Source organism: Lissotriton helveticus, chromosome 10 (genome assembly GCF_964261635.1).
Source record: "Lissotriton helveticus chromosome 10, aLisHel1.1, whole genome shotgun sequence".
NCBI classification, from domain to species: domain Eukaryota; kingdom Metazoa; phylum Chordata; class Amphibia; order Caudata; family Salamandridae; genus Lissotriton; species Lissotriton helveticus.
Window position 1 is genome coordinate 206,253,502 of NC_136071.1, and position 22,884 is coordinate 206,276,385.

At 45.5% G+C, this 22,884-nt stretch overlaps 1 protein-coding gene across 1 annotated transcript in view; it reads left to right on the plus strand.

The window, feature by feature from the left end:
- Positions 1-22,884, plus strand: part of LMTK2 (lemur tyrosine kinase 2) — a 250,906-nt gene that overhangs the window by 119,785 nt on the left and 108,237 nt on the right. The window contains exon 6 of the mRNA XM_078665164.1: positions 7,016-7,103. Within this exon, the coding sequence (XP_078521290.1) occupies positions 7,016-7,103 (88 nt within the window). The remainder of the gene's footprint in view (positions 1-7,015; positions 7,104-22,884) is intronic.

Here is a 22,884-nt window from a genome sequence, read left to right on the forward strand (position 1 = left end):
ATACCCTTCAAGCCTAACTAGTAAAGAACTCACAACACACAATGCATTAAGCATCCACAACCCAAAAACATATCCTATTTTATGCTTGTCTGCACCTTTAGGTTAGGATTGCACTCTACAAATACCACATATGGACATACATACATATTTACAAACGTACAGAAATTGATGTCTTTTTTAAGCCTTTATTTAAGAGATTTTCAATAATATAGGACATACAAACAGAACACATAGATGATCTAGGTTATAAGCATTGTGAATATGGTACAGGACGAAGTGGTAATGAAAGACATGTCGGACAGCAGGTTCCATAATAGGAGAAACCGGAATACTACATGACAATTGAAAGACCTAACATGAGTTAAAAGGTTGAAGGGTTAAAGTTCCAGAACACCCAGAATTGTAACGATAGCAGTCATCCAACAACCCAGTAGACTGAGCCCAGAATGGTGAGGAGGGTGGATATGAAGGACCCAGGATTGCAGGCCACCGAGGTATCATTTAATCCTGAGTTGTCAGATTCCTGGGAGAGCAAGTTCCCATAGTGATGACCATATGTCTTTAGGCTGGAATGTATGAGGTTACAGCTGTGCACAATTTTCACTGAACTTTTTGCATTGTGACATGATCTTCAGCCAGGAAGAGTCCCTGGTGCAGAGTCTGCTGCCCCAATGGATGGCTACTTCCCGCTTCGCGAGCAGGAAGGCAGTGGAAGTGAATCTTCAGGTGGTTAATGGGACCTCATGTGTGTGTACCCCAGGAGTGCCATCAGGGTAGAGGGCATTGAGTGTGGTGCCAATCTGGTCCATTAAGGACTGATTAGCAGGCATGTCCACGTAAGGTGGGCAAAGTCTGCGTCTAGGGCATGGCATTTGGGACATTGAGATGAACAAGTGGGGTCGATGCGCGTCAAAGTCTTAGGTGTGACTTCAGTCCGGTGAAGGAATTTAAAATGCATTTGATTGTTTGGGATTGGTGGGGATAAGCTTGATTTGGAAGCAGCAGCCGGACGAGATCTTATCCGCGAGCAAGCTATCCAAGTCAGCCTCCAAGGCCATCCAGATCCACCAAGTAGAATCAGGTCTCATGGCAAGGCAAGTACTGTAGAGTATAGAGATCATTCGTCCACAGTCGTCGTCAGCGATGAGCAATGTTAAGGATGGGAAGTCAGCAGGGGCCAAGGGATATGAGGGCAACCTGGAGGGCAACGTACGATGGAGACACCGAAGTATGAAATGGTGCATGTGCAAGCTATCAGGTGGTTGGACGGTGTCTGCGTGTGAGAGTACTAGATCTTCCGGAAAGACATTCTCCACCATGCACAGTTCCTGGAGGCAAAGAAAGGTTGAACCAGTCTCTCCTGAGTGAAGGGGAGCCAGGGGTTGTCAGCCAGTGGTATATTCGGGGAGTAGAGGAGACCCCACCCCCACCCCCTGAGGACTCTGCAAAGTTTTTGCCATGTCCAGCAAGTAGTAGATCATGTTTGGATATCGGAGGGATCCCTTCCGGGAGTATGAAGTAAAGGGGGAGGTTGCCAACTTGACCTCTTTATGGCTTATGATAGGGGATCCATGCATCTGTGTGATAGCAACTATATGTGTACTGGCATTGTGCAGCCAGGTGGTAGAGCTGGGGTTTGGGAACCCCAAAGCCACCACTTTCATGAGGGAAGGTCAGGATGTCCCAGCGGATGTGGAGCTGGTGGCCTGCCATAGCAGTTGTAGAAGAAGACCACATAATGTAGCAAAGAAATGCTGCATAAGAGGCATCTGGATATTTAGAAAAAGTTAAGAAATTGGGGAGGACCACCATTTTAACTATAGCTATTCGGTCTGCCATGGAAAGCGGAAGTGTTATCCAGCATTCCACCTGAGGGGAGAGTTTCTCCACGGCTGGGCCGTAATTGAGGCGGAGGACCTGGTCCTTTTCCATGTGATTATAAATACCCAAATATTTGGTGGGATCGGTACACCATGTTCAAGGATATTCAAGAGATACTGGTTGCGTGCAATTGGTTAATGGAAATAGCTCCGGTTTAGCCCCATTGATATGGAGTCCAGAGAGGCCCCCATACCGCAGGATTTCGCAAATCAATGGGAGGAGATTGTTGGAGGGGAGGTGAACGAAAAGCAGTATCTCATCTGCATACATAGAGAGTAAGAGAGGGCAATGAGTAAGTTGCAATTAACAGTGTAGGTGTCTCTCCTGGAGATGGCGGGCAAAGAGTCCATGGCAATAATAAAGATGGGAGGGGAAAGAGGGCAGACTTGTCTGGTCCCCTTGGCTATGGAAAAGGGACCTGTGACGGAGCCCTTTACCCACGAACCACTGGGGCAGAATAGAGCAGCATGACCAGGACTATACAATTGCATTGGAGACCTAGTTTAGTCAGTGTTACCCTCAAGAAAGTCCAATCTAGGGTGTGGCTAGATGCCTTCTTGGCATCTAGCCACACCTCTGCTGCAGGGACTGTGGGGGATGCTCTGTTCGATACAGTGAAAAAAGTCCGTTGATTAAGAGAAGTGGACCTATGAGGAACAAACCCGGACTGGATGGGAGAATTAATCTGTTCTATCAACAAGGGGAGGCAGGTAGCGAGGACCTTTGCTAAAATCGAATTGTCAAAATTAAAGAGAGCGATAGGAAGAACATAGTAGAGGGTCTTTGCCAGGTTTGACTAGAAGCTTAAGTACTGTTTCCCGTAAGGTTGACGGTAAGAGTCTCGTCTCAAGAGACTCAATGTACAGGCGATAAGATGGAGCACCAATAGCTGCTTTTGGGCTTTGTAAAAATCACTAGTGGGACCGTCCAAGCCAGGAGCTATGTAACCCATCGATGGAGTCTATAGCCTGTATAATTTCATCACAAGTAATAGGCTCGCTGAGGAATTGATGCTGGCCACTGGAGAGCTAAACAATTGCAATCTCATCCGGCTAAACCAATGGTTCCCGAACTTTTTCGACCTGTGGCTCCCTTCATCCATAGGCCTTGGCTCCCACCTGTTATTTTTTTGGGAAGGGTGGGGTGGTGTAATCCCGTCCTCAGCTTGCATTTTTCTCCCTGAAAATGATTGGGATGAAGGTATTATAATCATATACGCAGGGCGTTTCATAATACTAAGGCGGCACCTCTAATAAAACATTCCTAGTTACACTTCTTTGTCTATGCCTCTTTTAGAGTACCCTGTCACAAACTTTTTTATCCCACTTACAGTGCTAGATAGCACCCCAACGCAAGTAGGCCCCAATGCCAAAGTGTTGCTGCGCTTGAAAAATATTTGCATACACTTCTATTTCTACCCATGTCATATGTGCCAACGCACCTTTCTCAGCGGGGTGACTCGCGATTTTGTAAACCACATACAGCTTTATTTTTTATGTCTCCTCCCTAAATTTGCCTCCAAATCAATGCAAGTAAAATAAATTCCTGTTTTCTTTTTTTTTTTAAACGTCACTCTTTCTTGCTTCCAAATGTTGGCATTATGCCATATATGGTGTTTTACTTCCTTGTGCTCCAGGAGAGAACAGGCCTGTCTAGAAATGTGTGTGTACTGAAAGAAATGTGTACTGGAAGTACCTATGATTCAATTACAAATGTCAATACTTAATAATACTTACTGTGTTTAATTGACAGGGCAACTGTAGTTTCCCGATAACTTGCATTGGTGTTAAATGCATTTGGAAAAAACCGAAAATAACGAGTCTAACAAAATAAATCAGGCATCTTCCGCCTACTTTGGGAGTGTTGGAACATGTGTATCCAGTAAAATATGTTGGTCATCTTCCTCGACATACCAACAATTAAGCACTACGTTTACAGCTTTAGGCATGTCACTTACAAATTATCAACATCATGCGTTTAAGTCTAATTAGTTTAACTAAAGCCAACAGACCCTTCAACATTAAATGTATTAAAAGTGCTTGGTGCACGGCTCCCCTGGCTAGGTTTGGCGGCTCCCCAGGGAGCCACGGCACACAGTTTGGGAACCACTGGTCTAAACCATTGCATCTCTGTCCGGGAGTTCATCAGTGTCTGAGTGAGAGCCCTGGCTGTGAGGGGGCTTGGACTGCTCAAATAGCAGCTTACGTTGTTTCTGGTTCCTGCGGCCCATCATGAAGATAAGCGAGTGGAGAGGTATGCAGCAAAACAAGAGGCAAAGATGATAATGGTGGCGTAGGTAGCAAGTAGGGTGGGTGCTCATGAAGGGCAGGTGCTTCAGGAATGGGGCGCCAAAGTAGTGCATGAAGCATTCAGCACAAAAGAAAGCAGTAGTGATGCAGAGCAATGTCCAGCTGTGAGAGCTGTGTTGAAAGTAAGGCCCTTACCTCAAGTTATGGTGCAGGGGTCCTGTATGCGGCAATGTGGCCGCGGCGGGTAGGCCATTGCTGGTCTGTGTGGGCCTCTACGGACCAGCAGCAGCAGGCCGCAATACGTGGGTGATACCGCTGTGTGGGGGTGAATTGCGGAAGGTGGCCAACAGAGAAGAGAAGGTCCTGATGCCTCTGTGGACATTTCACAGTGGAGTGTGCTATTGTGTTCGATGCCCCGCTCCACCTGTCGAGACAGCGGTGGAGTCAGATATTCGCGGCAAGCAAGGGGGGGGGGCTCAGTTGGGGAAGTAGTTCCGCAGTCAAATCTCCCAGGGCCCTGGCATGTACCGCAGCGGGTTAGGCAGAGCTGTTCCAGGAGGCCTCACGAGTGTCCACTAGGTAACCGATAGGAAGCAGGGTGGTCCGGGATACGGCAGTCTTTGGCTCACCCACGGCCCCTGTCGCCACGGGGTATGCGAGGTGGTGCCGGGTCGTGTGGACCGCAGCGGAACTTGCGGTTAATAGGCATTCCCAGTGAGCATCATCCCTCAATCTGCATTGATCTGTGGTGCTCCATCTGTCCCCGCTAGTTATGTGCTGTTTGATAGGAAAATGAAGTGATCCTGAAGCATATGTGGCCTGTGTCTGCTCGAGCTTCACAACTAAGTGGCCATGTTGAACGCCGGCATGACCACACCCCCTAGAAATTGATGTCTGATTATAAATTCTGATTCTATTTTATTGTTCAAGGCATGTGTGGCTGTAGATACACATGCTTTGCATACTTCCGCCAGCTAGTGTTCGGTCTGAATGTGTGCAGTTTGTTTTTCTTTGATGAAGTGTTTCAAGTTACGAGACAGTGACTCCTCCTCTTGGGCATACTGCGCATGGGCATCGACTTTGTTAGATGGTTTGCCCACAGATGGGTGAGAATGGAGAACAGAGTAAGCAGAGAAATAGAAATGTCCATGCATGTCAAATAAATGCAATACATGCATGAACAGATGCTTACAGGGTAAGTAACATAATCCTTTTGAGACTTGCTTTTTTGTGGGATAATGCCTAGCTCAGAGGCAGTGATGTGCAATAGCTCTCCTGCAGCTAATGTAAACTGATGTCATTTCTATATGCTTATGTTTTATGATTCATATATATTTTTTCAGTGGTGCATTGTATTCCGCACTGCGTCATTGTCTCCTGGGCATCCAATGTTCGTATTAGTCACACAAGTTTCTGATTGGCAATTGTGTGCTGCTAGAGATCATGAATTCCCCCTTCAAAACTGTCTAATGAACATTTGTCTTATTGTATGCCTTAGAAAGGGAAGTACATGGTGTGCACATCCGCTCCTCCAACTGTTCCTTCTACTGTCGAGGCAGGCCTGTGAGTTCTGTCTCTTCCCAGTCTGAACACAGAGAACTGTAATGTCATGCAGTCATTTGATTCTAATTCAGTTGCTAAAACCACCGTTTTTAAATGCTTTCTCCCCTTCTTGTTCCTGCTGCTCGTAGATAAAAGCAAACATCAATTCTTGCTAAGTTTCCTTCTGAGAAAATGTTTTGGATGTCAAATTCCTGTGGCTCCTCGGGAACCAGTTTGCCAATCCTGGTCTTTAGAGACCAGAACTAAATATTGAACATTTACCTCGATAGAAGTGTTGAGAGAAGCCATCTTTACAGAGCGGGTGTTTGAGTGAGCAGACTTCCAAGCCCGGCGCGTGGAGTGGAGATGATGCAGCTAGTGCCAATCCTGTGACTTATGTTTTACACACAATTTGTTAAACATTTTTGCAGATCGAGTTATTGGCATCTTACTGAAAGAGCTGAATGTTTTTTAAGCAGGAGCGATAAATGGTGATTGTGTATGAACATGTCCCTTTCTTAAAAGTCAAGAACTGGTTCTTTTGAGAATTAAAGCCAACCTTTGACCAGCTTCCTCATCTCTTTATAGCTCAGCTCATCTGCACAGACGTGTGTTAGAGGTGTGATGTCTGGGGAAAAGAGCTTGATCTTAGGTACCTAGGTTTTTGACTGGTTTTCAGGGTACTGGGATATATAATATGCTTATGGAATATAACGTACTTGTTCCTTTCCCAAGATGCAATTCTGGTTTTGGAATTATATAATTTAGAGAAATTAAGATGGATCTCTTGTATGATTGAAGACCAAACATTGAAATATCACCACTTCCAAACCCTTTGCTTATGTGTTAGGGCACTGTTAATACTTTTGATGTATCATGGTGGTCCTTGTTGCTCATTTGTACTATTTACCATTGTAGGAGAGTGGGTACATTGAATAATGTCTTAGAAAGTTATGCCTGTTTCTTCTCAACATTGTACTGTAATGACCAGCATTAGTCCCTTTTTTCCCAACAGCAATGCATCTTAGATGAAGTATTCCACTACTTTTGCAGAACCACAGCAGCATTGTGAAGACACAGTTCTCTTTGCATATACCAATATATTGTGTTAATTTCTTAAGATTTACTGATTGAGCTATACAGGTACTTTGGTGCTCATTAATACACATTTTTAAACTGTTATCCCTTATGATCTATGTGCAAAAAATGTTCCTTCTGTAATTTATGTGGATGTTGCGAGTGAAAAATGAAACACTATTTAATTACTACCTTTACTTATTTAAGTACGTATTACATTACTTTCCAAAATTTTTGGTTAAGATAAAGTTTGTGTTTTATTCTAGTGTTCTGAAGCATCCAAATGTTGTGCAATGCCTTGGGCAATGCGTTGAAGCCATCCCCTATCTCTTGGTGTTCGAGTTCTGTGACTTGGTGAGTACTGTTTAGGACTATCTCCTCATACACCAGTTAAAGTCTTCAAGGGTGTATTAAGCAAAAAATAATAATATTAGTCTGTGAATCGCTGAGTGAGTCGGCCATAATCTGCCTTAGCACAGCCATCTTATATAGTAAAGTCAGCTGCCCTTGTTTATGCACTAGCATTCATAAGTTTTGAATATAGTCATCTGACTGTTTCTTTAGAAAAGCTACAAGCAGGTGCTTAGGCTGTGATAATAAGAACGAATGGAATAGCATAGAATAGTAGAGATCATATTTAAACATTTCGGCTAAGCAGGCTAGTCTTCATTTTCTCTTCTCAGGCGAAGAATGGGCACTTCCTGTGCTCATCATTATATGAGTACACAAGCATGGTGGAAGGCTATGGTCAGGCTAATGCAATGATTTCTTTTGACCGTGCAAAATAGTCCATGCTCCACTTAAATTATAACAAAATTGAATTATGAAGTACATAACTGTTTGTCCATTGTTTTATTAATATTTCTCTATCGCTCTGTTTGCCTTTTTTCAGACGTTTGAAGCTGTTTGACAGTTTCAAAATAAACATGTACAATCTTAGTTCTTACCCCATTGGGTCTTATATATTTAGAACTTTTAGCACTTATGTTACATTTTGACTCCATTTTGTGTCCTCTGTGCGGCACTGGTTTTGTTTTTTTAATAACTGTAGATTATTCTTGTTCAAGTTTTAATATTGTATTTTATGTTCTGTGGTTCCCTAAAAACAGATTGATAAATTTAAATTCTGCAAGTCTTCCAAAAAAAAACCACATTTCCGTCACATAGGATCCCACCATGCGACTCAAGGGTTTAAGCTCAAGTCTTGAGATTAATTCCAAGCAGGTTTATCTCTCTGGGCATGATGTGCAGAACACTTTTGTGGTCACAAACCTTGCAATTCACAGAATCTCAGGTTTTGCATAAACAAAAAAAGTTTTTTTACAATATACAAAACCCTTGTGTGAGTCTAACAAATTCTGATTCACCAAAAACGTTCTGCAACTCATTCCATATCAGTTAGGAAAGCTCATGGATGGGGTGTGCGCTTTGTTTGCGATTCGTAATGAAATGTAATAATGATTTAACACTTCAGTTGCGTTTGAAAATTATTGAAAAGACGCAAGTTAGAAAGTCCCATGTTGGGATGATGACATATTCACAAGGGAAGGTGTTCCTGAGAGGACAGCTTCCTTTTCAAGAATCTTGTCTGGTGGTGGGGGAGAAGGCGACAGTGGTACAGAGGACCACCTGCACCATCAGATGTCTTTCGAAATGGTAAAGTGTTTTATTTTGTTAAAGTAGCATCAGTCTCTTTAATAAACACTTGCTCCATTAAAAAAATAAAAAAGTAAAAAATACATTATATTTATATGTATATATATACATATATATATATATATATATATATATATATATATATATATATATATATATATATATATACATACATATATAATCCTATTTGGTAATGCAAAGACTGAGGTCTGATGTCCATTGCAGGCCACCATCATTGACCATTTGCAGTAAGTTGTAGGACTTCCCTTCGACTTGTCAAATTAATATTCATTAGGCAGGTAGTTTTAAGCCCTCCTTTGGATGGGTATGTTTTTTTGCGGCTGTTAATGCATAGGTCACATTGCAAACAAGCAGCCAGGTTGCAAAACGTTGTTGCACAATTAGTGAAAAAAATACCAAGTTAATCAAGTGTTAAGGTGGTATAATACTCGCCTCCATGTCTTTAATAAAATTAATCAATATACAAAAATTGGGACTATCGGGCTTTTTTATGAAGGTCCAGCATACATGCCCAGATATGGAATTAGAAAAGGAGTATGCAGTTCCTCTGGGTGGTCAAGAACAGGGTGTGACAAAGAGAGATCTGTCGGAAAGTCATACAGGAGACTTGTCCTTGAAAGGACGAAAGAAGGGGGATCCCTCCTGTCGTAACTAGGGCCCTCACACACCCAGCCAGCTAGGTGTCATGCTTAATCATATTGGCCTGCTCCTCATCGGGTCGATGCTGCAATACCCGACGGGCATCCATAGAGGGGCTCTTTGGCAGAGATCTTTAGTTCCTTGCTGTTTGGCGCAGTGGGGTTGAGGGGCATAGGAGGTGTAGATGTAGTGAAAGGTGATTAAAACAGGTTGGGTAGTCCAGAAACAACTTTTATTCAAACTGACTCTCCACCTGATTAAAAACGGGGAAAGAGTGGCAGCTATCTGAAGTGATGATTCAGGGTAACTACGCTCTACCCTTTGGGGTCAACATGTTTCATGCCGAATGGTCAGGAGGATCAGTGGCATTTCATCAGGACCTAGTGAAAAAATATCTACACATAGTGGTCGGGGGTCAACCTACCTACCTACCTACCACTTGACTGGGCTGTGAGTAAGGTACCCACAGCATCAAAGGACGACCTAAGAAAAATAGAGAATAAAAAACTACAGAGTAATTCATAGTACCGACATACCTCTTGATTCATATTCGAAAGTGTGACCCACATCTAGTGTGCAAAAAGTGGAAAACAATGTCACGTTAAAACAATTACTTGACAGCAGTTGCTCTGTGAAATAAACACCTACCAAACTTATAGGTAATTTATTCAGACATTATGATTAAAACTCAGAAGATGTTACAGTGGGGTTTCTTATGGTTAAAAACAGGGGTGTGACAGGTGATCATGCTAGGGTGGCTGGTATGTACACCTCAACTCGCCTAACGTTAGGGAAAGTATCGCCTCAACAGTTTACGGCGGGGTAATCAGACACCTATAGTATAGTGTCCTGAGGGAACAATAAAATAACATAAAATAGACATGTGGTGAGCTCACCAACCAATCCAGGACTATTGCGTCCCTGAGACCCTAACGCAAGACTGGCGGTCCGCGGTAGGGATGCTGGCGTGATATGCATTATTATGCAACTGTAATCTCAGCGAGGTAGAAGCGGTTTCTGAAGCCGGGCTCAAGTATGAGCGTCAACACAGCCAAATCAATAACCCGCTTTGGGACTCAATCCCGTGATACACTGACACTTCCCTGCGGGTGGGGCTCGGCCATGCTGAAACACTCATCTCGACTCTAAGCTACCAAATCTGTCACTGGAAGAGTGTGAACGCTGATGCGGGCAGTAGCTCCTCTACCTTTACTTTACCTAACGCTTACCTCACAGAATGGTGTGGCCCGGGTCCGGGCTAAGTCCGCATCGTAGTATACTCACAAACAAGCCCCGAAATGTGAGCCGTTCGGCATACCCCTCACCGTCGGCACCGGGTAGCATGGAACTGCGTCCAGGAGGCGCTAAAATACTATCGGCGTCTGGCGCGGGGAGGGGCAAGCTTACGGGATACTTCAGAGCAGGCTCCTGCCTGATGCTGTATGGTCTGTGTCGTACAGGCAGCGGCCATCTTGAAGTGTCTAAAACGAGGGCTGTGTACCTGGTACTACGTGATTTATTAAAAAAAAAAAGTATGTACTGCCCTTCAGTTGTAAGTTATGGATAGTGGTCACAGAAAATGAGCCACCCCAAACTAAATCGAGTTTACCAGGTTTTTGTAGGAATTGCAGTTAGCCAGTGTTTTCGTAATAAATCATGTTTGCATTGCCCTCAGGTCACAAAGTATTAGCATCATCTGAATAGAGCACACAAACCGTAAACAACCAGAAACACAAACAGAACGTCTGGAAAGGCCCAGAGTGTTAAATGCTAATGGTCTATGCGTTCCTGGCCTCCTGGACGTGTGGAATATAGTTCAGCGGCCATCTTGTAATGTGTCATCTTTAATGTTCGTGGTGGTGGGGGTGCTTGTGTTCGTTTTTAGGGGGTGGGAGGGGTTCGGGTTAGTTTTTACTGGTGGGGGTTCGGGTTAGTTTTTAAGGGGTGGGGGTTCGGGTTAGTTTTTAAGGGGTGGGTGTGTGGGTTCGTTTTTAAGGAGTGGGGGTTCGGGTTAGTTTTTAAGGGGTGCGGTGTGTGGGTTCGTTTTTAAGGGGTGGGGGTTTGGGTTAGTTTTTAAGGGGTGGGGGTTCGGGTTAGTTTTTAAGGGGTGGGGGTTCGGGTTAGTTTTTAAGAGGTGGGGGTTAGAGTTAGTTTTTAGGGGGAGGAATGGGTTTGGGGGGTTCATCTAGGTTTTTAGGGGGTGGGTTTACCATGCATTCCTTTACCATAAAAATTTGTGGTAGAGGTATGCGCTGTAAATAAATTGTTGTTGAGACCACGTTATTAAGTGAGTCGTTGTTGAGGAACTCATTATTCCAACACACAGCCGAATGGGAGGAGTACTGGGTAGTCAATCACTAGTTGCAGACGAGGGGGACCATACTTGTGACTGCCAGAAAGGAACTTTTAGCACTAACATTGCCTGTTGATGTCTGGCCTGTGCTAAAACCCTGTTGATCATCTCGGAAGGGGGAAGGCGTAGTTAGTGGAGTGGTTCCAGTCTTGTAAGTAAGCGATTGTAGCTAAAGGTAGAGGATCTAGAAGCCAACTGTAGAAACAAGGAAGTTTGGAATTGAGTTTGGTGGCAAATAGATCTATGTAGAAAGGACCCAATTTGTGTAGTAGCAACCTGAATACCAAAGTATGAAGTTTCCAGTCGCTTGAGTCGTGGTAATAACTGTGCCATGGTACCACTGCAATGGTATTGAGATCTCATGGTATCTTGTTGAGAAGGCAAAATTCCCAGAAACTCTTTGCTAGCTCTGCTAGGGGTCTGTCTCTGGTACCGTCTAGGTGATTGGTGTAACAAACGGCTATGATATTGTTTGTACGCAGGAGACTGGAGCATTACACTCAGTTTTTTGCTTGGCTTTAGATTCTAAACAGTTGATATGCAATCTGGACTTCCCGTGAGACCATGTACCCCCAGTCGATATTTGGCCACATCAGGCACCCCAATCTGTCCGACTTGGATTTGATTCTAGCACAAGATCAGGGGTTGATGCAGAGATAGTTTTGCTGTTCCATCTGTCTCAATGGTCTATCCACGATTGAAGCTCCAGCTAAGATTCTGGATCTATGTGAATGGAATCGGAATAGGTGAAACCCTCAGGTAAATGACGGATTTGTAGTCTTTGAAGAGCCCAATAAGGGAGAGGACCCGGGAAGATGGCCTGTTTTGAAGAAGACAGGAGACCCACAATTCTCGCTAAATATCTAAGGGAAATGAAGGAGCTGCAAACGGTTTGGAGAATCTTTGATGTGAACGCTTTGATTTTGGTCAAAGGGAGATGAACAGTGGCACTGGAAGAATTTGAGAAAATCTAGAAACTCTATTTGGGTTGAGTGAATGAGCACAGATGTCTGTGTGTTGATTAGAAAACCCAACTCTGAAAGATGAGAGCACGTGAGATGCAGATGAGAAAGTAGATTGTGAAGGTTTTGAGGCATTAATAGAATTTCGCCTAAGTTAATGATGAGCCTGAGACCTGATGTGTGCGACTAGTGGCTTAATTTGTTTTGTAGAGCACCATGGTGCTGACGAAAGGCCGTGTGGAATAGAGGAAAAGCAATATGTCTGTCCCTGCTGTTGGAACTGAAGACATTTTCTGTGACTTTGTTGAATGGGGATTGTAAGAGATGCATCTTGCACGTCTAATCTGACCATCCAATCTTGTTGTCCTAGTGAATCCCTTAGGTGTAGAATCGTTTCCATCTTGAAATGACGGTAAACAACAAACTGATTGAAGAGCTTGAGAATGATTACTGGTCTCATCTTTGTTTTTCTTCTGTACAAGAAAGATGGAGCTGAAGAAACTAGATGGATCTAGGAGAGAAGGTTGGATTGCTTGCTTTTGTAGAAAAGATTTAATTTCTTGTGAAATTAGATTGGACATTTCAGAGGAAAACTTTGAAGGAGGAGGAAACAGTTTGGAAAGGCATTGCCTAGAGCTCTATAACATAACCTTGTATTGAATTTAAAACCTAAGGACCTGAAGTTATTGTTTGCCACTTAGTGAGAAAATACGGAAGACGACCGCCTACAGTAGGTTGGCCAGAAATAGTGACCTGGCTGGGAGTTGGTTCTGAAGCTCTTTTGTAGTCGCCCTCAATACCCTCTGCTTCTCTGGGGGTAGAACTGTGGCTTTTATTCTTGGTAGCCAAAGTAGTTTGAATTGAAGGAGCCTCTGTATCCTTAGTTGTGATAGTTACGGCCGGTAAAACGGCTCCTGCCTCTGCCGGCCCTTGCTGAAACCTACTGGGAAAAAACGTTTAAGTGATTGCTCTGCCTTTTCAATAGAAGTAAAGGTAGTGTCATATCTACTAAGTTCCTTGATAAAGGAATCTCCTAATAAAAGTCCCTCAACCTTGATACCGTGATCTAAGGTAGTAAGATTTGCCACCTTAGGGTCCAATTTCAGGAGTAATCCTTTCCTCCGCTTGTGTGTGATAGCAGAATTTGTGTTACCAAGTAAGCAGAAGACCCTTTGGATACATAAGGACAGATCTTCTGGATCAACAGTATTGTGGTCCAATCTTGCTGCTTCTGTCATATTAAAAATACGGGCTAGGGGACCAATAATTTTAAGAAACTTGTCCTGGCAGGTGGACCGTGCCTTGTCCACGCCTCTACATAACTCCTTCCCATACTTAGAAAAGAAAGTAAGGAAAGAAGGGTCAATGATTGGAGTGGAAGTGATGTTAGCAGACAACGTTGGTCTAGGGCATTCGTTTTCAACCTGGCCCTATATGTTTATCCAAGGGCAAACAAAGCCTGGATGCAATGTAATTACCCATTTGTTCGGCGGGAAACCATTCAGTTGAATTGGGATGATGGATGAGACTGGGGTCGAACATAGGCATCCCATTTGCGTCAAGAACTATTTTGGCCACGAAATGGTTATGAGTGGGTGATAACACTTTTGACTTTTTCGGGGGAGGAGAAGAAAAAGGATCAGAAAAACCAAAGTTATCCTGGTCATCGTCCGCATCTCGATCTGCCATGTCATCATCAGTATTAAGGATAAGAGAACTATTTATGAAGACTGCTCCTAGATGTTTTAGGACTTTGTTTTGCACTTAGAGGGTGTCTTATTAGACACCCATTCCTTATTAGAAGGCCTAGGAGAAACCACATCCCCAACCGTGTGTGTGGAACCCTCACTAACCAAAAGTGCAGAGTCTGAAGTGGGAATACATAATTGCACCTTCTTTGACATTATAGGTATAGTGGCGTTTTTATGTTTTCTGCTTCCCACCGCAGAATGGGCCAGTAATGTCTTGGGCGTAATATTCACCACAGAATTTTCGATATTTTTAAACATCTTATCCATAGATGCTGAAATAGCCTGTTCAACAGAAGACCGAATAAAGTAATTCAGCTTGTTTTTAAAAACTTCTCCATCCTCCTCATTTGTTTGTGATAATGGAGAGCTGTCTATCTCCATGATAGAAGGGAGACCCAATAATAAAATTCGGCAGAAATTGAGAGAGAGAAAAGGTTGCCATTAGAGGTCAGGAAAACCAGTGCAAGCTGCACTGCCCAAGTGAAACACTTACCCACAATCTAACCCTTGAGTTTTAGGTTACATTTGTTGCCAGATCCCATTTTTTTTATAGAACGATGAGAAACGGTTCCCTTCACGAGCAGACATCTTACTTTGTCGGGGTGGTTTGGTCTGCTACAAAATACCCTCTGGCTTGCTACAACCTGGAAGTCTCCTAAATTCTGGGTTAAGGTATGTGTTCCCATAAAGAAATCCAGAGTCCAACAGCATGCTGAGGTTCATTTGTTATTTGGTGTTCCTACGTTCCCAAATGTATTAATATAGCCATATAGCCCGCCGTAGCTCTCGCGTTAGAGGCCCGAGCCTAAGGCGAGGGACTTTAAAAAAGGGACCAGGACTTTAATAGCCGGTATAGCCCAGCTGCGAAGGGCTATAAGGCTATTAGAACATTCTGCCACTAGAGGGCAGAATGTTCTAACAAATAAAACAAAGGCCTCTCGAAGCTCGAGGGGATTTAAATCCCCTCGAGCTCCAAGAGGCCTTTGTAAAACATTGGAATGTTGCTCTGCGGGGCCTTTACCGGCCCGTAGAAGCATGGAGAACTCCAATGTCTGCAATGGAGAACCCAACATTCCAATGTTGTAATATTTCATAATAAATGACGCACACTTGGCATATAAGTGATCACCGCTTACGTGTTATTTTTGTTCAGCTACTGGTAGAAATCTAGGAAGTTAATATTTGTATTTTATAGTGTTCGGCTGGTGACAAGGAAAGCAGCTAGAACATTCTTCTATCCAACTTGCACTACAATTTCTTTACAAAATACATTTTGCTGATGTGGTATGATAAAAAGATCACAAAGCTATTATAACGGTCTTATATTGACAAATAGCCATAAAGATATTCTCGCTGTTAATGGCTTGTAGGGGCGCACTTTAAACACCATACATTTATAGGTGCATATATTTGCTTTCTCCTCTGTCTGCCTTGAACTGAATACTAGAAAGCCCATCTTACTCGTGAAGAGTTTTTAGCACAGCTGAACAGACAGTTCTCATTACTTCTGGCGGCTAATTTTATGACATGAAGATTAGAGTAGGAGCAAGTGCTCGGATCCCCATGCTGGGCCATCTGGTAAAATCCAGCTGCAAATGCGGCTTACGTTACTCTGCTGTTCGTAGTTTGCATTCTCAGCAGGTGTAATGTGAGCGTCTAGAATTCATGCCAAGTGTCAAGAGGGTGGTTTTACAGAGCAGAAGCACTTGGAGACTTTCTGAAATCACTAGTTTATGGACAGGCGAAATATTACTATGGAGTCTCGTCAGGGTGAATTTGACATGTGGTGGGCTTAAGTCTGAATCCTTTTTTATCCCAAATTTTGATAGCCATGTACTTCTTTGACTGGACTGGAATGGTGTCTTTGCAGTTAAACAATGTTTGATAATCACAATCCATCTGACTTTCCTACTCCGTTTGTACACATTTTATGAACTCAAGATAAAATGAGTATCCGTGGGTTGTTAGTAGTAGGGAGGTGGGGTTCGTGTAGCACTGAAAGATGTCGCCTAGGATGGTATTGAAGCTTTGGCAGGTCCAAGTTGATATAGTGTGCCGAAAGGATCATGTTTAGCATCAGGGTGGTGGTATGGTAGTATGTAGGCGTAAGTACTAGTTGTACTTGTGGTGTCGGATGTAGTAACCCAATGCTATTACATGATATTTTAGGTGCAGAGGGTGCGTGTAATGAAGTGGGAGCGGAAGTAATGCTGGCTTGGTAGACCTGTGGTGTGCAGAGATAGCAGTCTGGTAGATGTGAATCAAAGACACACAGCTTCTGGTAACGCAGTGTTAAGCTTCCTAATAGGGATACAGGGGTAGTAGTATAGGTGGTTGAGGCAGCTTGCAGCTAGTAATGGAGTAAAGAATGAATGATTGAAATTCAATTTATATGGGGCGCTTCTACCCTGAGGCCTCGTGGCGCTTGGACCAGGCGGGCAAGAAAATGAGACCAGAGTATACAGATTAGTGGAAGAGGAAAGTTTTTAAGAGTCTGCGAAAAGTTTGTAGATTGGGTTCACTGCGCAGAGTGGGTGGCAGAGAGTTCCAAAAAGTGGCAGCATTCCACGAGAAGGAGCGCCCCCCCCCTCACCTGGCTCGTCGTACTTTCTGTGGGATTGCAAGGAAGGCTGTACTGGAGCGCAAGCTTCTAGAAGAGTGGTAGGGGGTCACTAATGAACAAATCATAGCAGGGCCTGAATTGGCAGCCAGTGTAGCTTCTTCAAGGCAGATGAAACAGACTGCCTCCGAGGAAACTCCAGAAGTAAACGGGCCGCGCAGTTCTGGGTCACCTGCAATTTTTTGATGGTGGCCAGTGGTGCACCCAGATACAGAGCATTCCCGTAATCTAGGCTGGACAGGATGAGAGCCTGCACCATAGTCCTACGAGCCTGGAAAGGGAGAAGGGGCAACATTTTCCTCAGTAACCTCATCAGGCCAAAGCAAGTGGTGAAGAGCTTGGTTGTTAAAGCATAGAGTGCTATCCAGCCACACTCCCAGACTCTTAATCTGCTCTTTAGGCACCGGCATAGTGCCGAGACAGGTAGTCCACACCAACGATGCTCTGGGAGAGGGAGACTTACCCAGGAACATCAGTTCTGTCTTGTCCCCCTTTAACTTAAGATGAGAGAGTGCCATCCAATCGGCCTCAGCTTCTAGGCAAATGCCCAAAGTGCTAGATGATCCCTCAGGGTGGTTAAGAACAACCACCAGTTGGGTATCATCTGCATAGGTGACAATTTCGATGCCGAAAGGGAGCACTATCCTAGCTAATGGCTCCATATAGACATTAAAAAGCGTGGGGCTCAGGGCAGATCCCTGCGGAACCCCACAGCTAAGGAGCCATCGTTTAGATAGAGTAACACCCTCTGAGAGCTGAAAAAAACAGTCTTCCAAAAAGGATTGCAGCCAGGTGAGAGCCGAACCTGTCACCCCAAGATGTTTTAATCGAGAAAGCAAGATGTGATCCACAGTGTCGAAGGCGGCACTAAGGTCCAGCAAAATAAATGCTGCTCTGCCGCCTTGGTCCAGGTACCTCCGGGCACCTGGACCGAGCGTAGTGTGGCTACAGCACAGTGTTTTTTAGCGTAATTTAGTTGGTGTGTTGCAGTATAGTGGGAAGACGTGTCATTGGAGTTCTTTAGGGATTGGCAGTTGCTTGGTGTAGTAGCCTTTGGCAGTATGGGAGCAGTGGTGATAATGCAGTTGGTAGCATCATTTGTGAGTGGCTGTGCAGTGGTGACGGCAGCAGTGCATGTTGGGTGGTGGTGTGGTGAAATGAGGCATTAACGCACTGGTAAGATTTCCTGATTTTGGGGTGTGTAGAACACTGCAGAGAGTTGACACGCCACGTAAAACTGATGCTCAAATAGTATCCGGTCTGGCTTGACTCTAAGAGCCCGTGCACAGGTTGAGCTTTGAAAATATTTAGCATGTAAATCATGCAACAAACATAATGTGATCTAGTCCCTTCAAAATGTAAAAAACAAAGTGTATGTCTTCAACATGCTGAATCATTTCACCTTAGTGGATGCATGCTGCCAGTTGGTCACCATGCCCCCTGCCAGCAACTTGATCTAAAATAAAAGGTAGTTAGTACAACCACAATATTATGTGGTACATTAATCCACTCCACCCTCTGAACATGAAATGCTACTTCACAGGTAGTAACAGCTTGCACCTTCAAAGAACACACTAAACAGGCACTGCGCAGCAAGTACCATCCCTGCATGTTTTTCTCCCACACAAAACATGTACACTATTGGCACCAACAATACATGCCTATCTCACAGACAGAACAGGTACAGCATGGCAGTGGCCAGGAATCCTCCCCAAACCCTCCCCCCCCCACACAAAGCTATATAAGGTATAGAGCGGAACACTTAACTGTTGCTCATGCCACCACCTGGGTCACAGTGTGTCTCCATGTTTAGGCTGGATAATCTGGGCAAAAGTGAAGAGGTATGTGCTCACTGCAATTATGTATTAAACAGCCACATAAAGCGGAATAAGATAACACAAGTCACACAATTGAACAATAAACTCTGGAAGATGGGTCTAATCAATATTAGAACATTGGAATGTTGGGAGCTCCATTGCAGACAATGGAGTGCTCCCTGCTTCTACGGGCCGGTAAAGGCCTTCGGCTCGGGCCTTTAACGCTGGAGAGGGCCTTTAATAGCCGGTACAGCCCTCTACGGCGGGCTATAAGGCTATAGTAGATCACTTCCAGGCCATAAAACCGCAACATCCATCGAACCTTTTCTATATCATTCAACAAATATATAATGTTGTGTTATACATAGTTATTACTACAGCAGGTTTTGTAAAGAGCAGAAAAGAGCTGTGTGGAATCTTTGAGTTCAACTCAGCCAGTGGTAATTATTCAGGACCACATGCCCACCATGCCACCCCCAGATAGAAACGAGCAAATCAGCCATGGCCCTGCTCCAAGAGGAATAGTTGAGCTCAGTCTGAAAGGCCAGTACCCCTCTGAACAAGAGCAGAAGCAACATTAATCTACTTTTGGCCCATTCGGCCTGGTCAGTCGGGTACTTGAGGCCTATAACATAGTGAGCACGGGACCCACGTCTGGGCTCTTAAAACGTGGCGCTGAAGAAAGCAAGAAAGTGATTGGTGGAAAGCTTGAATTAATCTCTGCCACTGGTAGCTGCCCATGCCTGTATTCCAGTCCATTCTTTTTTTGTCCACCATGCTCAGGGCTGGACTGGGAACGCAAAGCAGCCCTGACATTTGTTTCTGACCACCCCTTAGCGAAGCACTGCCTGGCCCTGGTAGGCAGGGAATGCGTTTTTTGCTGCTTTTGTTACTCCTAGCAGATATTGCAGCACTGCTGCAAAACTAGCCCCCAGTAACAAAACCGGCTTTAATTCGAAATCTCTTCAGGTTGTGCATAGATGTCTGTAGACAACACAAAAATGGCACGTATAAACATACTCCACGCTGCAAAAAGTGCACAGTAAGCAGGTTTATATATGGAGGTCTCTTTTGTATTATTTTATGTCAAAATCTAATCTTTCTTTTGTGCATTTTACAAAACTCTATTACAATGCATTCTATATTTAAAGACACTAGTCTAATGTTATAGACTTTCTTTGGAAGGCAACATTCTTCTAGCATTACATTGCCTTTTAACCACCATATGATGAGTATTTATTTTGGCTCATATGTGGAAGTGTTGCTGGTTGTTTGATGTGATAATGGCATTTTTGCCCCTGTCGATGTTCACCTGTCCACGTTAAAAAGGGCATTCCTTTGCTTTTTCTTATGGCTTTGAAATGATCATATTATACAATATGCGACAGGAAGGCAACATCGATTGTGGAAAGCAATAAAAGCACCCAGTGGCTGGTCGGGGCTTTCTGTAGTAGGGGATCTCTGTGTATAGTCATAATCTAGTGAATAGTCCCGCCCATGTGCGTGGACCCCGGAGCAATCAAAAATAATCTCTTAAGTTGTCAAAAAATGCAGAACTGCACAGACACTTAAGAGAGATTTTAAAGACAGATAATGCAGCCTATATCCACAGGCTACACTGTCCAGTACTTCAACTAGAAATTCCACCAAAAATCCACAAACGGCACAGCCTGTCCAGGTTTCTTTACATAGAAACACTTGCTTTTACCAGCAAAACCCTCAGGAATGATAGAGAGGACGGAATGGACAGACAAGCCCCATAGGCTGCCATTATGTGGCTCAGAACAGGATACTGTGCCTTTAAGAGAACCTTCCAGAACTCTCTCAGTATCCCAGAATGCACTGCAGGTACCTTTTACTTTCAGTTCTTTTTTCCAGGTTCTGCTAGCAGGACCCTGAAGCATTGAGCTCTCCCTTTTAAGGGTTTATTTGGTGATTTTTTTCACTTTTTCTAGTATTTAGTGCTTTAATTTGAAGTACTTTGGTGTTTTCTTCCTTGTGTGTGTTCTGAATACTCTTTTATTTGTCAAAATGCCTGCTTTGTTTGACAAATGCCCAGAGTATTCTAGGAAGAAGGCCAAGTCGGACCCACACGAGGTGTGCATCATCTGCCTTCCCTCATCTCATGTCCCAGAGGAGTGTGACATTTGCCAGGGCTTCTCCAGCAGGACCCTGAGAGATAGGATGAAGATCAGGCTCCAAGGCCTAGAGGACAGAAGACTGAAGGCAAAAGGTGGGTCTGGGCAGACTTCCTCTGCCCATGCTGAGGCCTCTGGGGGGCTCCCCAGGGGCAGGAAGACCAGCAAGCGTCCCTGTTCTCCGTCAGCGTCGATAGCACTGACGACGGCGTCGAGAGGGATGACTACAGTCTGTTTCCCCTCTCCCCAGGGCTCTGGGTCGAAGCGGCGTCGACGCTCGGCATCGAGGGAACTGAATAGACCGCCGTCGAGATCACCGGTGACAGTCTCATTGTCGTCGGCGTCGAGTTATCGACGTCGAGAGGTGGCCCGGCATCGGCGCTCGCCGTTGAGGCGACACCGTCGTTCACCGTCAGCGAAGAAGAAGAGTAGGGGTGACTACAGTCTGTTCCCCGTCTCCCCAGGGCTCTGGGTCGAAGAGGCGTCGACGCTCGGTGGCGAGGGAACTGAATAGACCGCCGTCGAGATCACCGGTGACAGTCTCATCGTCGTCGGCGTCGAGTTATCGACGTCGAGAGGTGGCCCGGCGTCGGCGCTCGCCGTCGAGGCGAAGAAGAAGAGGAGGTCGGCGTCGAGGGGATCCTTGACGTCGAGGATGACATCGAAGTCTCGCAGATGTTCGGCGTCGAGGAGACGTTCGTTGTCGAGGCGAAGACTGTCGCCGTCGAGGCGAAGGTCGCCGTCGAGGCGAAGGCGCTCGCCGTCGAGAAGGAGGCGCTCGCCGTCGAAGAGGAGGCGGTCGACGTCGAGGGACCGACGGTTGCCGTCAGGGCGACGTTCTTCGACGCCAAAGAGGCGCAGAAGGAGTTCTGGCGCCAGGAGTCATTCTAGTCAGCGTCATGTACCGATAGGGGACTCGCCGTCGCCTGAGAAGAAGGGTGAGTCACCGGGCTCGGTGTACTCTGAGGTGTATATACCCCCTAAGACGAGGTCGACTCCACATCCTCCTCCCTTACCCAAGGAACCGCCTCCGCGGACTCCCACCCCGCCTCCGCTTCCACCTCCTCATCATCCTCAGCCTCTCCCGCGGCTTCCAACTGGCGGACCGCCTGTCCGTCCGAGGTCAGTCTCACTGCCACGGTACCCGACTCCGCCTATAGGGACCCCTCAGCCGAGGCCCCCAGCCAAGCCACGTAGGCCTACTCCTGTGAGGCCTTTGTAGCGCCCGAAGCCAAAGAGGTCACACTCTCTCTCCGGCCGGAGGGGGAGATCGCGGAGTCGTCACAGGCCATCAACAAGGTCAAGACGACGCCACAGGAGGCGCAGATCACTGTCCCGCACGGACTCCTCTGGGACCAGAGACTACTCACCGACTTTGTCGGAATCCCCTGGGACGAGGGTGTCGCCTGTTGACGACATCGTCGCATTCCAGGATGTTCTGGTACAAGGTGCAGCTAAGTTGGGCATCACGGTGACGGTACCTACACCCACGACGTCTGTGATCTTCGAGACGCTCCATAAAAAGCACCTGTCTCGACCATTGCTGCCTCTAGTGCCAGGCTTGGTAGAGCCCGCAGAGGAGTTGTTTCTCACTCCTGCGGTGACGAAGGCGGATCCCTCCAGACTCCTTAAGAAGTACCGGGCCCCGGATTCTGACCCGGCTTTTCTTCGGATGGATCCTACTCCGGACTCTGTCATAGTGACGGCGGCTAGGAAGCAGCATGCCACCACCCCGTCCTCTACGGTACCTCCTGGTAAGGAGAGCCGCTGGATAGATTCGGCAGGTAGAAAGGTCTGTGGGACGGCATCTACTGCTATGAAGGCGGCTAGTGCCGCTGCTTTGTTAGGGCGATACGATCGTGCCTCTGGGAGTCCCTCCAGCAATTCGCTGAGCTCCTTCCTTGAGAGAAGAAAGAGGATTTTCAGGAGATCCTGAAGGAGGGGATGCTGGTGTCGAACCAACTCATCAGCGCGGCGGCTGATGTCTCTTCTGGCGGCACATGGGTACTGTCATGGTGTCAACCAACGACGCCACGCCTGGCTTCGCCTTACATCGCTCAAGCCAGAGGCTCAGCAGCGGGTGGCCAATCTGCCTCTCTCGGGGGAAACCCTGTTTGGCAAGCATGCGGATGACGAGATGGCCCGCATGAAGGCAGAGGCCGAGACCCTGACTGCTGT